At 45.3% G+C, this 15,528-nt stretch overlaps 1 protein-coding gene across 1 annotated transcript in view; it reads left to right on the top strand.

Moving 5' to 3' along the window:
* LOC144179550 (venom allergen 5-like) overlaps positions 1-14,049 on the top strand; it is a 67,260-nt gene extending 53,211 nt beyond the window's left edge. Inside the window, exons 6-9 of the mRNA XM_077707941.1 lie at positions 1,563-1,687; positions 8,419-8,559; positions 11,108-11,373; positions 13,922-14,049. Of these exons, the coding sequence (XP_077564067.1) occupies positions 1,563-1,687; positions 8,419-8,559; positions 11,108-11,373; positions 13,922-14,014 (625 nt within the window). The 3' untranslated portion in view covers positions 14,015-14,049. The remainder of the gene's footprint in view (positions 1-1,562; positions 1,688-8,418; positions 8,560-11,107; positions 11,374-13,921) is intronic.
* Positions 14,050-15,528: the final 1,479 nt, after the last annotated feature.

Below are 15,528 nucleotides of genomic sequence, written 5' to 3'. Positions count from 1 at the left end.
TGCTAGCCCAAAAAACATTCTATAGCTAGCGAATTTTCTGTGTAATTGAGCCATACAGCATACCTAGAAAATGGAATAAATACCACCATGGATATCAATAAACAACATGAAAAGCGAAAGAAATATCGACAGTGCAAAGAAGGTACAAAAAATGTGTTCTAGCACGGGTTGACAAGCGAAGCTCAGCTCGGCCGTCACGCAGGCAACTCGAACTTCTTGTAACACCAAATGCAAGCGGTTAGCTGCTACGTGAATGATTTTGGGGGTTTCTTTCGTGTTAATAAGCATTCAAAGGTGGTAATGTCACTGTAAGAAGCTGGTCGTCCGAACTCTCAAGAGCAAACCAGTTCGTCACAGAAGCATTTAGCATATTCCGCAAATATGCTTTTTTACCGTGAAAAAAAGAAGAGCAGCCGTTCTACAAACCGATGCCGAAGTGAAATTTCTGTCTGTGCGTTCGCTGGTATCAGACGGCTCACGAGAAACTCTAGACAAGTCGCGTCACACGGCTACAACATTACTGAAAATTGCGTTGTATCAAACAAAAATAAATTCACCGTAAAGCAACAGAGGAAGATTTTTTTGGTTCGCCCTGCAGTTTTTTTTTTTCAGATAACGCTTGCTTCTTCATAACTTAGACTGCATAAAAAGTGTTCACTGGGAGGTGGGAAAATTTCGCTGTGCTATTACTGCCTTAGTTGTCGCACCACACAGCTGCGCCGCCCACCCTGTATCCCTTTCTCAATTCCTCTGACATTTTCAGCCCGTTTTGACTAACACACACCAAAAGTTTCACGTTCAAGGCATACTAAAAAACTTCTACACGTGCATACAGTGACAGAGGCAGGAGCAGACAAACAGGATGGGAGCAGAAGAGATAAGGGCGAAAGCGCCGTCCGTCGGCGCAACGAATTAAGCGACTAAATAAATAAATAGGTTGCCAAAAAAAGGAAATACCAAGAACACATTTTATTTCTACACATAAAAATAAAGCCACATCTGCAGAATGTGCTGAATTTTCGCTTTGCTACCAGCGTCATGGCGACACTTTATTTCCGCTACTGAAACTAGCTGAAGTGCCCGGGCCCTGTATATCGTACTTAAAGAACTGCCTTATGCAGCTTGAGCACCCCTACCGCCTACATAAGACAACAGCAATGATGTCGGAAACAAAGGCAGAATGAGTAGACAACTGAAAATGTTTACGCAATAGTAAAGGTAATATCGGCACTGTACATTATTACGAGAAAAAAGAAGCAGCTACAGAAGACGAAAGCTTACAGAAAGCGAAAACTGGTCATTTGACAAGCTTATCAACACATATAATCAACACGCTTATCAACACGCTTAATTAACATTATCCATCGCAGCAGGAGTGCCCGGTTCGCAGCTACCTCATAACAGGATATCGCATGCGGCTGACAACTCCAACACGCATTCCATTTTAGTTTTGCTTCGTTTTTGATTTGCGCAATATTCAATAACGATCTTTGCAATTACGTTTGTGACCCTTTTTGTGAAATTGTAAATATAATATTTACCTCAACCTAAGTATTCTGCAGGAATCACACACGGCCAACAGAGGTGTACAAGATTGGGCAACCTTGCTCACAGTGCCCGGAAAGCACGTGCTGTGGATCGTCTTGCCGGAGATATGGATTCTCACCGCCATTTGAAGGCCTTTGCAGTAAGTTAAGCATGCTATACTCCCCGGGCCATGGGGGGGGGGGGGGGGGGAAGGAGGGGGAAGTGTTGTGCACAACGTTCACGCTTCTGTGGCTAACTTTGTGGCTGCAAAAGGGTCATCACAATTTTTCAAGAGACCTGGCCAACTCGTCTTGCTGGCCTACGCTGGGGCCTAGCATTTAGTAGACGTTCGTTTAGGCTTTACGACGTTCCAGGCAATTTAAAGCTCATTGTACGTCAAGGCGGAGGCACCCGTTGACGATGCAACTCCTCAAAGAAAAGGTTAGGCCTAATGTCCTTCGCATACCGGACAGTTGCTGTAGTTGCCATTGTTCCCGTCGTTTCCGATTCCTGTAGTCGCGATAGGCACAGACATCGGAGATGGGGGTTGATCGCGTTTACGGCTGGTGCACTCGGCGCGCTGTCACGCCAAAATCTCAAAACGCTGATCTACTAAAGTTTCAGCATGAAGAGTTCGGTCACATGGCTACCACAAGTCCTGACGCAAACTGGCAGCTGCAGAGTGGGCGTTCGTGCAGAAATGCGAGATGAGATCTCGGCTGCGTCGATGATAACATTTTTAACGCCCATGCCACTAGGGAGAAGGCTTCGACCAATAGCAGCCAACCGTGTAAATCATTTCTGATGAAGTCGCCGCGTGTCGATGACATTTGATGTTCCCTTGCATCGCGCCCGAAGGGGTAATAGCTAGTGTATCCTTCAATAATTACAAGCTTAGTAAGTGTTGCCGCAACAATCTGCATTACCTACTGCCCGTTTTCACCTATCGCACTGCCCATTTACCTATAAATATTTTTATTATGCCCTGACTCCTAGTAAACTACGCTAGCTTCACTGCTGCCGCACCAAAACGCTTATTATGGCATAGCTGCCGGACACAGGTTCTTTGTTCATTGACTCAAATTTGTAACAGTGCAACGTTCTTTCATTCCTGTCATGATTAAAATACCTACGAGCATGCTATGTCTTATCATCTATTTTGTACCTATTTTCACAACTTGTCTGCATTAATCTCAATGGCCTTTAGTACGACGTTCTAGATTTCAGACTGTGTTCCGCATCCCCAGAAAGCTCAACATAATTATCACTATTTTTAATAGCTAATTTAGGATGCTCTCGTGCCCCAACAGTCTTCTGATACAGAAGCCTCAGTGCCTCATATTTCTTTGGGAAGGGTATGAAATATGCTGCAGCTGACAGGAGCAAATTGCCATATGAATGAAGGAATAAATTCATTTTATAACAATCGCTATAGGAAAGAAGGATGGTTAACATTTTTACTGTCATTTCATTACCACGACGCGTGCCTCCTCGGGGAAGTTCCACGTGTTGAGCAGCACCCCATCAACTTATATATTTGGTTTCATCCATTAGTTGAGGCTTTGGACTTTCTGCCACAGGAAACCACCTAACCTTTGCCATTTTCTCTGGTCTTGCCCGGAACATGCAGATATCCGCAGCAAACACGAGCATTACAATAGATAAGCAAAGCTACCTGGGTTACCGTACCACCTCACGACCACACGTTTTCAAGTCCGAGGCCACATCCCTCTTGCTAGGTTAACCTTCACTCAGCAGCAATCGGGGAGCTGTGCTGTTCCTGAGGTTCTGCGCTTGTCTCACATTACGGAAAAGCCCGGATTTCTTACCACGCAGCGCAAAATTTACTCAGTGTTCTTTCAGTGAATGCCGATCATTCATTGAGCTGCTTCTCTAACAGTTTTGAGCAATTTGGTTTTTGAACGGTTGACGCACGGCACTTTGCGTGCCGTGCGGCAAAGACTTTGTGTATCACCGGCGGCCATATTGTGTGCCATTGACACCGGATGTTTGAACAACACAGGGAATTAAAGCTGTAGCCATCAAGGAGCAAGCAACGCATGGGTCCCGTGTACTAAACGCATTAGCTATCGTCTGGTCCCTATGTCTCAGTCATTTCAGCAGTGTCAGGCAGTAATCGCTGGAGATATCCAAAGTTCAACACCACACAAATAATATATAGTAATTCTCCACCATCCTAATTCATCCGACCGTTTAACCATACGCCAGGCATCCCAATATTGGCCTGCACGTTTAGACCAGATTTACCACAGAAATACCTGACACTTAACTCGTGCCAGACAGATTTGGAAACACCCACAACCCACGGAGGATTTCGCACTTCAGCACTGGCGTTTCTCATGGGGCAAGAGGTACTATTATGAGCAATATGAAAGGGAACACAGGAACGCGTAGAAAACACCCTCAGACCCAGCTATCAGTGATACGCAGCGGCCGCCGTCGGAAACAAAGTGGAAAGGGGGACGCTGTTCTAACAACTGTTCCCATTCCCGCCATGCGTCTTATCGGCTGTCGGACGATACCATATTATCGGCGAAATGACATAAGCTGCTGCTTTGTAGAAATGCCAGCGTGGTGGGAGTGCCAACAGCTAGTGGAAGAGCGCCCTCCTTTCCCCCTTCGTTTTTCACAGCGCCATCCGCGTATCGCTCCGAGTCTGTTTCGAGGCTGTTTGCCACGCGTTCCCGTGTTCCCTTTCATATTGCTCATAATAGTACATCTTTTCTTGTTAACGTGTTAACCGGTTAATTCTGGAAGCTACCTGGATAGCGCTCGTCCTCGTCCCATCTCTTGTCTTGTCCTGCGTCTGCCTCGCGCTTTGCCTACAAGAATGCATCACCAACAAGCCCAACTTCACCCTTTCGTTTGGATTTCAAGTTATCAGACTTTACCATTCCCGAGCTCTCCGGGGTAATGACGTTTATAAATCGTAATAGACAAACATACTGCAATGAAGCTGCACTCTAGGAAGAATCACTGACCATTGAATATGATCTCGGGAAAAACTGCTAGCATTAATTCGTGAGAAATACTCAGAATGGAATGACTCCGAAGAGCGTTAGGAAGGACCTCTAACCAGCCGGAGCCCCGATACACCAAAACGCGCCGTGGCTTCATTTGCACATTTGCACATTGCACGAGGTTTCCGTAAATATAATTTGTAAATTGCCCGTGAACCTAAAAGCAAGTTGCGTGGTTAGCTGGCTAATTTAAACGACAGGCGTTGGGGTTGTAAAGTCCCCAGTGTTATTTTTCATCGGATTGTTCGCGGAGGCGGCTTAGGGGTACACATAGGTGAATCCGGGAATTTGTGCCTACGAATCAAGCAACCCCGTACAATTTTCAAAGCGAAAATCCTCTCCAATGTGAATCCGGAATACGGGAAGCAAACAGGCAGGAACTAAACCGGGATGACGCCAAGAAACTGAAAAAGGAGTGCAACACATATTCAGTTATTTTAGATTACCCAAGGTGTTACAAAAATGACTGCAGTCACAGGACTGATGGCGTCATGCACGCCGGCTACGCAAATCTGGTAAATGGCTGCTGAAGGCTATCTAAATTTTCGCCTTTCAGTCACTGCTTTGATTGAGAGCAACGCATCCGCACTTATCTCGGAAGGTTTTGGCTATTTTCTCGTGTTTTATCTTTTATATTGTGCTACTTGGCCAGACGGCATGCCGTAAACCCATCGATTTCATCAAAATCATCCAGCCTAAGCACGGCGATGGTTGCACGCGAAGCTTTCTTGTGAAGGACTCTTTGGTTGTCATATGAGTTTGGTCGAAATAGAGCGATCGGATATACTCCGGCTTCATAACGCGAAGGACCCTGGTTCGATTCCAGCGACCGAAGCGTCTTTTTTTCACTTCACCGATGATCATTCATCATGTCGTCAGAGACAGTTGGCTTTCCTGCATGGCGTTGTTGTGTTACAAACGCCATCATTCAGAACACTAACGCTTCGCTTGAATAACCAGAGCAATGCTTTGGAATCTCCATGGTGGCTGGCTCCACTTAGGGGAATGCGCCTTTTTTGCTACTCGAGAGAGATAAAGAGAAAATATTTTGTTCACATTTTCGAAGGGAGAAGGAGTTGTAGGGAGAACTGCGAGATTCAGAGGCCTCGGTTCAGGCTTCTGATGGCGGCTTCTTGAATGTATTCAATCAAACCGCGTTGCTGCTCTTCTCTTCTAGGTGAGGTCAGCCACTCTCTAGTGTATTGTTTTCTAATTTGGATGCATTGAGGGCACTGCCAAAGAATGCGGTCTTGGGTATTTGTAATTTTAGACTGTGAACACGCCGGTAAGGGTATTTTTTTGCCATATCTGATGAGATGTAGCCTCGCAAGTGTTTGGAGTCCTCCGGCTTGTGCCTGTCGAGATAGGGTTTGCTGCTGTCTTGTTAGGTTAGGGTGGGGAGCTGAAAGTAGACGTTTCGCTATTTTGTATTCTATAAGGTGAAGAACTTCTCGAGCTGGCAAGCGTGGGACGGAGGAGCGCTGTCTTTTCTGTGTATTTTTAATAGCAGAGCAGTTTACACCCAACTTTGTCCACCCGAAAAACAAAAAAAAAACTCAAAGCCGCAGAAAAAAGTGGTTATTTAGGTTCCGGGTATCAAACGCGGGACCTTAACGCCGAAAAACGGGCGTTTTTCCACTGGGCCACCCCAAAAGCACGAGGGGTACGGGGTTGGCAGAGGGGAGGAACAAAAACATCTGCAGCGAACTGGAAACTCGAAAGAAGGCTTTCCGTGATCGGAATCGAACCTCGGTCCCTCACGTCATGAACCCGGCGTACATCCGATTGATCTATCATCGCATTCCGCGCACACAGCATTTCCTTTGGATTCGTATCGCGGGTGTTGGCTTTGTAATTGGCCATGAGTACCGTGGTTCACATTGGGAGGGATGTGAAAGCCTTCGGACGAAACGATCCATGCCTGCCAGTCTTGGACAACTTTCCGCGGTTAGTTCGGAAATCTATGGGAGGCGCAACAGCCTGGTCTCCGACGAAGGGAGGGTTCCGTCAGCTCTGCTTTTTCTCCAGCCTTGCAGCACTAATGCAAGCAGCGCCAATTGTTGTAGACGACACTGTTTCTATGGCTACTTAAAATAAAAAAAATTTGCTCTGCTTGTCTCTCTGTCTAAAAGAGAATTTATTAAAACTAGTTAAAGCTAGAACCCGCTGTAGTTAGCTACTACACGGGTCGATAGGGCACAGGATATACGCAATGAGAGGAAATGAAGTAAACATCACACAAGTTCACAAAAAGCAAGGTCCACCAAACCGAAGGCTCTTTACGATAATGTTGACGGGACAAGGTCCAGACACCAGAGTTCACGCGTGGGAGTGAACATAAAAGCCAGAACAGTTCACACACATCAGTTATACTCTGTACTCATGTCTATGTCCGTACATAGAGGCATGCCCACCAAGGCTGCCTAAACTGCTCCTGGGCCTCCAAACATACAACTCCCTTCCCTAGACAGCACGCAAGTGTTACACCTTATTAATAAGGCACGATACCCCACTGCACGGGGTTATTGGTGACCTTGATGAAGCGAGTCGACCAACGCAGCAAGAACGATTGTCTCTCTGTCAGTCTGTGACTCGATTCAGCTACCCGGCCAAAGTGAAACAAAATCTGCGCAATATTCTTATGTACTCACAGCCAAATCTAAACGTGTAATTCCAGTGTCAGTGTTTCTACTTGTCAACATTGTTGAACAAGAACAAGACATTAAGCAAATTAAGGGAGCAAATCAATACATAAGGGATATTTGCAGTGCTCCTTTATAAAAAAATCATGGATGCTTGGTTTTCGCAATAGCAATTCAAATACTACACCACCACCGAAAACCGTCGCCTCCTGGTGCCAGCGCTACTTCCTAGAGGCATTTAAGAAATCAAACGGCAATAGCAACAAAAGGTTCCACTACATGGGATGCACTTTCCGCTTGGAACCCTCGGGGAGTAGGGCAACGTGGTTCTATAAATTTTGTAGTAGGGTGCCTCAATGCACGTTCCTTTCCGCCGTACGGCAGCGAGTGGCATCGAGACACCCACCTTGGAGCAGTGGAACGCGGTAAATTTAAATTGACTTCAGCAATCCTCTAGTGTGTTGTCTTGGGAGGAACGAGACGGGAGAGGAACAGCGTGAGAGGTGACAGGAAATAGAAGGCAGACCTTTACTTGGTATGGGCGCCAGTCGACTATCATCTTTTTGGCGACATTTGCAACGAAAGGAGCAGATACGCGGTCGTTTTTTTATGGCAGTAAAATATGGCGTTGATTTTTCGGTCTTCTTCGGAGCGCCAATTTTTTTGTACTGCTTGGCTTTCGTACTATGAGGCAACTGTATTTATGTACTGGGCGTCGGATTTGTGTTGTACAGTCATGGAGAAATGAAATGAGAACACGAAAATATGAACTAAAGCACGCAAAATTGAAAACTAACTGCAGAATGATTTCTGCTAATTGGTACATAAGCTTCGATGAGTATCAGCTTAAATTTACACGAACACGTACATGGCAGCGGTGTGTCGTGTTTTTTCCTCTTCCTTCGTGTTCGGGTACGTTTGAGCTGATTCTCATCGATGAAAAATACTGTTGGTTAAAGCCGAATGTTGGGGCGCCATTGGTCTACCATATTTCCCACCTATGTTACTGTTATTGATCCATGCGGCGATACAATGGGTAATCTTCTTACTACTAAACTAAGTCTTGTCTTACCTTTCAATAGTTTTAAACACAATGGATACCAAAATGTGTACTGTTAATTTTGTTTCAGTAAGAAACCTCCCGGTCAGTCATACCAACGAAAGTGAACGTTGTAATTGCGAAATATCACTGTCCAACATTTTTTCAGAGGTTATTCGGGAGGGTCCTGGTCCCGCCATCGACGAGGATAATCTTCTCTGGACATGCCAATTCAACCGGGACACCCAGCGGGGCTGCCGAACCCAGAGCGAACCAGCTGATGCCTTCGAAACGAAAACATTCTTCGCCAGTGAGTGCACGTAAAGTGGTAGCATGCTGATTAGAATATATGTTATTATGGCCACGAGAGATTGATTGGTTGCTGTAACACTCCTCTGATAAAAGCGTCAAACAGCTTTACCAGTTGCCTTATTGTGAATTTTGAAACTGCTCTAATTAGCGATTACAAAATGTTGTTGTGACGCCTTAGTTAGGAAACGAAGCTTTCGCCCAAGCACGTAAATAGTTTTTTTTTTGTGCTTCCATTTTACGCGTTCGTGACGGCAGCCAGAAAATATCCTGCGCGATCAGTATATGTTCCTGCTTATAAGTGGTTGCCAAACACTGCATTTTGTTGTGTACCACCCTTTTTGCGTGTAAGACGTCGCCAGAGTTCAGAGTACGTATACACGATTCAGAGCACGGGCACTCAAGTTTTTTGGGAGGCCCTTTTAACTGTTGCCTATTAGTTAGATAGCTCATTCAATGAGTTATTGGTTGATTGATTGATTGATTGAAGAATTGTTTGACTGACTGACTGAGTCATTGGTTGTAGGGTTAATTATTAATTAATTAGTATAATTATTTAATTAAATAAATGTGTAATCGGCCAATCAAACATCACTTCAATATTTATTAATTGATAGTTGGTAGATTGGTTGATTGATTGGTTTGTTGGTTGAGTGAGTGAGTGAGTGATAGATTGATTGATTGATTGATTGATTGATTGATTGATTGATTGATTGATTGATTGATTGATTGATTGATTGATTGATTGATTGATTGATTGATTGATTGATTGAATAAATTGATTTATTGTAGCCCCACCCATATCAAGAGCATAAAGAGATAAACACTCACACTCCGGTGAGTATTTATCACCTAATTCGCTAGTGGGACAGCAACAACTCTGCGGTATCAGCTTGAGCCCTGGAGATTCCGTGTAACGTGCTGCTTGAAGGTGTTAGGCCGTAAAGCAATGCTAAGGCTTGAAATACTTTGAATGCAATGAGTGCATGTTGTAGTAATACCGGTTAATTTCTTATCTGAAACTGTGACGGTAAGACCATACGTTCAGCACTAAGGTGACGTAACCCTACGGTAAGACCCTACGTTCAGCACTAACGTGACGTAACCTTCAAGTTTAGCGTTACACTTTACAAGACAGCGTCCTAATCCTTTTCCGTCCAGCCGCGGCGTCAGTTTGAATGAGTTTCACCTCAAAGAGTAGCGTAACGTGTAACGTCGGGTCATCGCATACCTGCATCGTCCCATCACATTGAAACTACTCAACGTTTCGCAAGGGTGTTATAAACTCCACAATACGAAGGCTTTAGGCGCACCCACACCTAAATAACAGACGCGCCCCATATGCTTGCAACAAGGGAAGCAATATGCTTAAGTAGATCAATAATGCCGACAGGAAATTATTTAATATCTAGTTTACCGCGTACAACCCGATACTCTGTGGTTTCAAGGAAAGACGAAAAAGTTCAATATCAGAAAAAGGATGCCCATAATCGAATAATAATTAACTTTGCGTGGAAAAAATTCACTAACGGTAAGCGTATGTGTATAATATATGATGCTAATGCCGCTCGTGTGTATCGTGGCGATAGGATGGCGCCACATCTCTGTTTTATCACGTCTGTTGTAAGAAGAGCTATTGTGCCTGAGTTTGCGCACCAGAGCAATACGCAAAAGATTTAACATGACAGCACAGTCGCTTTATTCTGACCTTCACGCCCAGCCAAGGTGAAGCCAGCAGCGCCTGGTGTGGTTGCGGAGTGAAGGCGTCGAATTGCTCATTCGTTACAAGGGAGGTAATTAAAGAGGATATCCTAAACGAGTAAGGGCGAGTGCCACCGGAAAATATTACAAAGAGGAGCCAGCCGCATCCAAGAAAAGTGCGCGTTAACGCTAGACGGGCGCCCGTGCCGGGCACCTGTGTTTTGTTGCGCGGTGCAATTCTGTGCGCGTTCACTGCATGCTCCACGCTCGGAACGCGAAAAGCGATATAACGCTTGACAAGCTTGGTGTAACAAAGTTTACCCACCGCAAAATTTCTGGGTACGGTTTCATGCATATATTGTGTCCGAGAAGCAAAACTGTTTCTTTGGAATGACCACCGTCAACATTCGAGAGAAACAAAATTTGCTCACACCTTTCGCCCAAGGGCTGTGTCACCTCTATGCCACATGCCAAAATGCTTCGGTAGTCATTAGCCTCTTCAGAGTAGAATGATTTCCAGTTTCTTAACGTTCTTTTGCAAGTACTGTCGAAGAAATGTATTAGCATCGTGATTGCACCGTCACACGTTGAAACTGTCAGTTACATTTTTATAACGGATAGACAAACATCTGCAATTGATCCCTAAATTTGATATGATTACACCACAAACAAAGCAAAAGTTGAAGAGAGGCACACGACACGGTAGCCGCACCTAGAAACGAACCGATAAATTTGGCAGTTTTCATCTGGCACCACTCACTCGCGTAGCCTGACGACGAAACAATGCCACAGAGTAAGAAATGTTTATGTTCACCGTGCTTCATTTTATTGTTTCTTGGTGCGTGCAGCCGGATACGCCGAGGCAGTACTGCAAGCCGGCCAGAGTGCAGAAATGACCTTCGAGCAGATTATCCGGCCAACGTCTGGCTCTCTATGTGCCATAGTTGACTACAGCAAGGGACCTGACGTGGCCGGGCAACGCGATCGAGGTCTTTTCAACCTCCTCGTGACGCCCGTGGAGAGACCCGAGCAACAACGAACCATAAACCTGCCCGGAAATTCAAAAGTTGCCCTCCGAAAATGGGTTCACCTGACGATCAATGCTCCTGTACAGGTGGGTGTACTCGTCACCATCAGCAATTGTACCTTTACTCAAGAAATAAAGCGCCTATTACGAACTCAAGTCAATGTTGCCCAGCGGGACATAAGGCGAACTGCGTGAAAATAACATATGACTATTTATTTAGATACCCTAAAAGCCAAATAGGTATTGCATAGGGGGAAATTTCGCATCAAATGAGAAATTTCATACAAGTCACCAACCAACTGAGTTACCGAATGAGTGTGGATCTCCTTCGCCTTACTTATAAATCAAGCAAAACGCTATGCTCATCGTCCTTAACCTGATCTTCATCGTCGTTATTATAACCTTGTTTCAGTGCTGGAGCGAAAAATGGGGCATTTCAGCAGACCTTTCGTAACTCTGTGTTTATTTTCGAGTCACGGTGTCAACAAAGCCAGCGCTAGAGCAGCATGGGGTGACAGAGGTAGCAAATGGAAAAATGTGTTGCCGTCACAAAGAAGCTCGGCGCGCAGCCGCCTCAGCCTCGACAGGTTTTGAGTCCTACGGTGGCTTGTACGTGTTTTGGAGTGGAACCAGAAGTCAGTGCGGACGCCAAAGGGGAATTGCGAATGGCGGTGGCGGAATACCTACACTGGCGGGCAACAGAAGCAGCCGTAGGAAGTGAGCGCCGCTGTTGTGACCACTGAGACGGTTACAGCGCTACGCATAGCTGCCGCGGTTGCAAGGAGCACGCGGGAAGCGCCGCGCTGCGGACTTGATTAAGCCGGAGCGTTCGCCAGCGTCGGGCCGAACCTCAGGTTCGGGAGAGAAAGGAACGAGATGCGCACGAATTCCTCAATACCGTCCCACGGATATTCAATCATTTGAAAAATCTGTTCGTAACTCTTTAAGAATCTATACGAATCTCTACTCTACGCTGACAAACGCCACCGAGGCGCTCGAACACGTACTGAAACCCCGCCACTGGAATCTGGACCTTACGTTGCCCACAGGCCCGTCACCTTCCTAACATTCTTTGTAGCGTCCCACAGAATTTCGCGTCATGCGCTTTCTATGAACGATAAGCATCTTGAGCACGAAATTAACACAGGCAACCCTATCAAAAGGGATCTTGGCATACATTGCCGGGGTTGCAAATGTTTTGGAATTGTTAATAAAACTGATGTGCTCTACACAGGCCGTCACTGGTTTACAGTGGAGCAAATAAAACGGTGGTTTCTTCATAAATGTGGCTTCAATATCTTTAACTTGCAAAACAACTGCGCCTTTGGATGACAGGCGTGTTAGAGACTGGTTGTATACAATATACGTGCCCGCTTCTCGGTAGGCTCCGCGTTTCGAAACCATGGTATCCTGCGCGTGTAAATTAAACCCAGTCTTCCCTGTAACGCGTCTTGTTTCCGCTCGTCCCGTCTTTTTTCCGCACTTTATCCCATCCTGACGGGTGCTGCTGCTAAGGGCGTAAGAGTGTAGATTTGCGTTTATTCAATATACTTCTTGTGACGGAATCAACGCTGGTATTCGAGAATATATAAGAAACATTTGGGGAGGTCCACGTGAAACTAATCAATCTAGCGGACGTAACTGCTCGCTGAACAATGAACAACACAGTTCGTCTGCAGATTCTGGAGGACCTGCATCTGGTACAAGACCAGGGGCATATGGCAAGTTAATGAGGAGCATTAATTTTCGTACTTAGTAAAGTATATTTATGGTTTTATTATTTTCGGAATGTAAGGATATAGGTGCGTGCGTGCGTGCGTGCGCGTGCGCGTGCGCGTGCGTGTGCGTGCGCGTGCGCGTGCGTGTGCGTGTGTGTGTGTGTGTGTGTGTGTGCGTGTGCGTGTGCGTGTGCGTGTGCGTGTGCGTGTGCGTGTGTGTGTGTGTGTGTGTGTGTGTGTGTGTGTGTGTGTGTGTGTGTGTGTGTGTGTGTGTGTGTGTGTGTGTGTGTGTGTGTGTGTGTGTGTGTGTGTGTGTGTTTAAAAAATGGGCATAATAGAAATGAAATAACTTCGAAGTTTCAGACGGGGGCCGCCCTTGTTCAAGAATTAACAGGCGGTACACATCAGCGTGGTAAGGATATAGGGAAAAAATAGGGCAAAAAGAATATACGGGAAAAAAAGCTAACGTGTCGATGTTACATTCCAGTCTATGATCTCTAGACTTAACCTTGCCTGATACGGTAACGTTGAGGTTTTATTCAGTATCAGTGATCTCAAATTTCAGGGCTAAAATTTACCAGAGTCTTCTTTCAGCTGCTTTCTACTGCCACCGCAATCATTATAGCAGCTAATGGATGGAACGAGTGTAATGGTTGGTACTGGTAGTACTAACCGCTGACATTGCGCCAGAAACAAGTCGACGCTGGAGTTTAGTGATAGATGGTTACGAAATTTCTGTAGACGACGTAATTGTTATCCGTAATTCTAATTTTTTATCTACCTGGAAGGTATAAAACTCCATTTCAATAGCTTTGTTGGTCTCACAAGACGTTCCACGTATGCTAAGTGGGCCTGTATTATTTCACCGCGCAGGCACAAAGCTAACTAACTCGTGTTCTTGAACTCACTTCCCACAGATCGGGTTCTCCTTCGTAGTGCCAGGAGGAAGCCCAAACCAATACCTCAAAATCCGCAGCGTCACCATCTACGACAAACCTTGTTCTCTGTAAGACCGTGTCGAAATAAAGTCTGAGGACCAGTCCTCGCCTTCCGTTCTATTCGTTAAGTCTTCCCACAACACTGATCCGGCCATGAATGGCCTGCTGCTACCTATATACAGGTATATATGTATACTCTTTTTTCTAATCACGACATAGAATATGATTCAAGGTGTGTAAAGGCTTAAGACAACACTGCTTGCCTTAGTCTAATTAACGATGTGTTGTTTTGGGGTGGAGGAGAAGCTGCAGCAAGAAACTCCTGTTGTTTTCGTACCCATGCCAAATCTCTCGAAATTTGCGTCTTGAAAATTTATTCTGAAAGGCCTTTCCGATGATGAAACTATTATTCCTAGCACTAAAGACAACACGAAAGATTACCTGACCTTAGTTCAAACAAAAATGTTCATATGGTGTATGGTGAGTTTTGCGAAATACGCAAAAAAAAGTGAAATGGGCGTGACATACAATTACTTATTGAGAGAAGTAAACGTGACAGTTTATGTTGGCCTGAGAAAGCGGTGTAGTGAACAAAACACGGACATCAGCAATTCTAAACCCTGCGCTGACAGCGTTTTTCGCCTGTCCTGGCTGCGTTTGCGCTGTAATGGCGATTCATTACAAGTTCCCCCAAATATGACCATTATAAAACGTGCATTCATGATTCTGTGCTAACCGGCCTAACGCAGTAGCAATCAACACCAGGCATGATCCTGCCCCCATCAGTACATCTGCGTGTCGTTCACTGGGAGGAAGAAGAGCAGGGATTGATCGAGCGCTGCCGTGCACAGATGCGCGAATGCGCGCGAAAACAACAAAAAGTCACCGCGGTAATAGACATTTATTTCTCTCCAAATTACTCCAGATTTTATTCCCTTGTCGTGAGTAGTTCGTTCAGAGTGACGTGGTGAACGACACTCTGAGCGAACTACAGGTTTTCTGGCTCAATTTAATCCAACCGCCATATAATTTAATCCAGGCGCCAGCCAATTTAATTCAGGCGCCATCTAATTTGATCCAAGTGTCATTGGAATTTAATACAGGTGCGAAAGAATTTAATATAAGTGCCAACCAATTCCATCCTGTCACCAGCCAAATAAATCCCGCTGTCTGAAGGTTGTTCAAGAGTGTTTTGTGAGAAAGTAGGCGCCGCTTTGCGGACTTTGTTCCGCGTGTCGGCGTGAAAACATGGTGTTTCTTGATCCATTATGTGCAAAATATCTTATGCGCACGTCCTAGTGGACATATACTAACACTCGCTGACTAGGAGAGTGGTCTTGTTTGATCCGCTGGTGCCGCGTGCTGATAATCTTCGATGTCATCAGAAGTATTGTCTGCTCACGTATTGTTACGCCGGCAGGCCTGCCAGCGTACTGTTATGTGAGCAGACCATACTTCTGGCGCGAGCGGGTAATATTTTTGACGCGAGCAGACGATATATAACGAAAATAATACTTTACACTGCATAAACGCATTCACTGATTGTAAATAAGAACGCGAAAGGCATTTAAATAATGCGTTTTAAC

Source organism: Haemaphysalis longicornis, unplaced genomic scaffold (assembly GCF_048455015.1).
Source record: "Haemaphysalis longicornis isolate Haplotype H1 unplaced genomic scaffold, Haemaphysalis longicornis Haplotype H1 scaffold_4, whole genome shotgun sequence".
NCBI lineage: Eukaryota > Metazoa > Arthropoda > Arachnida > Ixodida > Ixodidae > Haemaphysalis > Haemaphysalis longicornis.
Note: the sequence above shows the minus strand (reverse complement) of the source record. Positions and strands in the feature narration are given on the sequence as shown.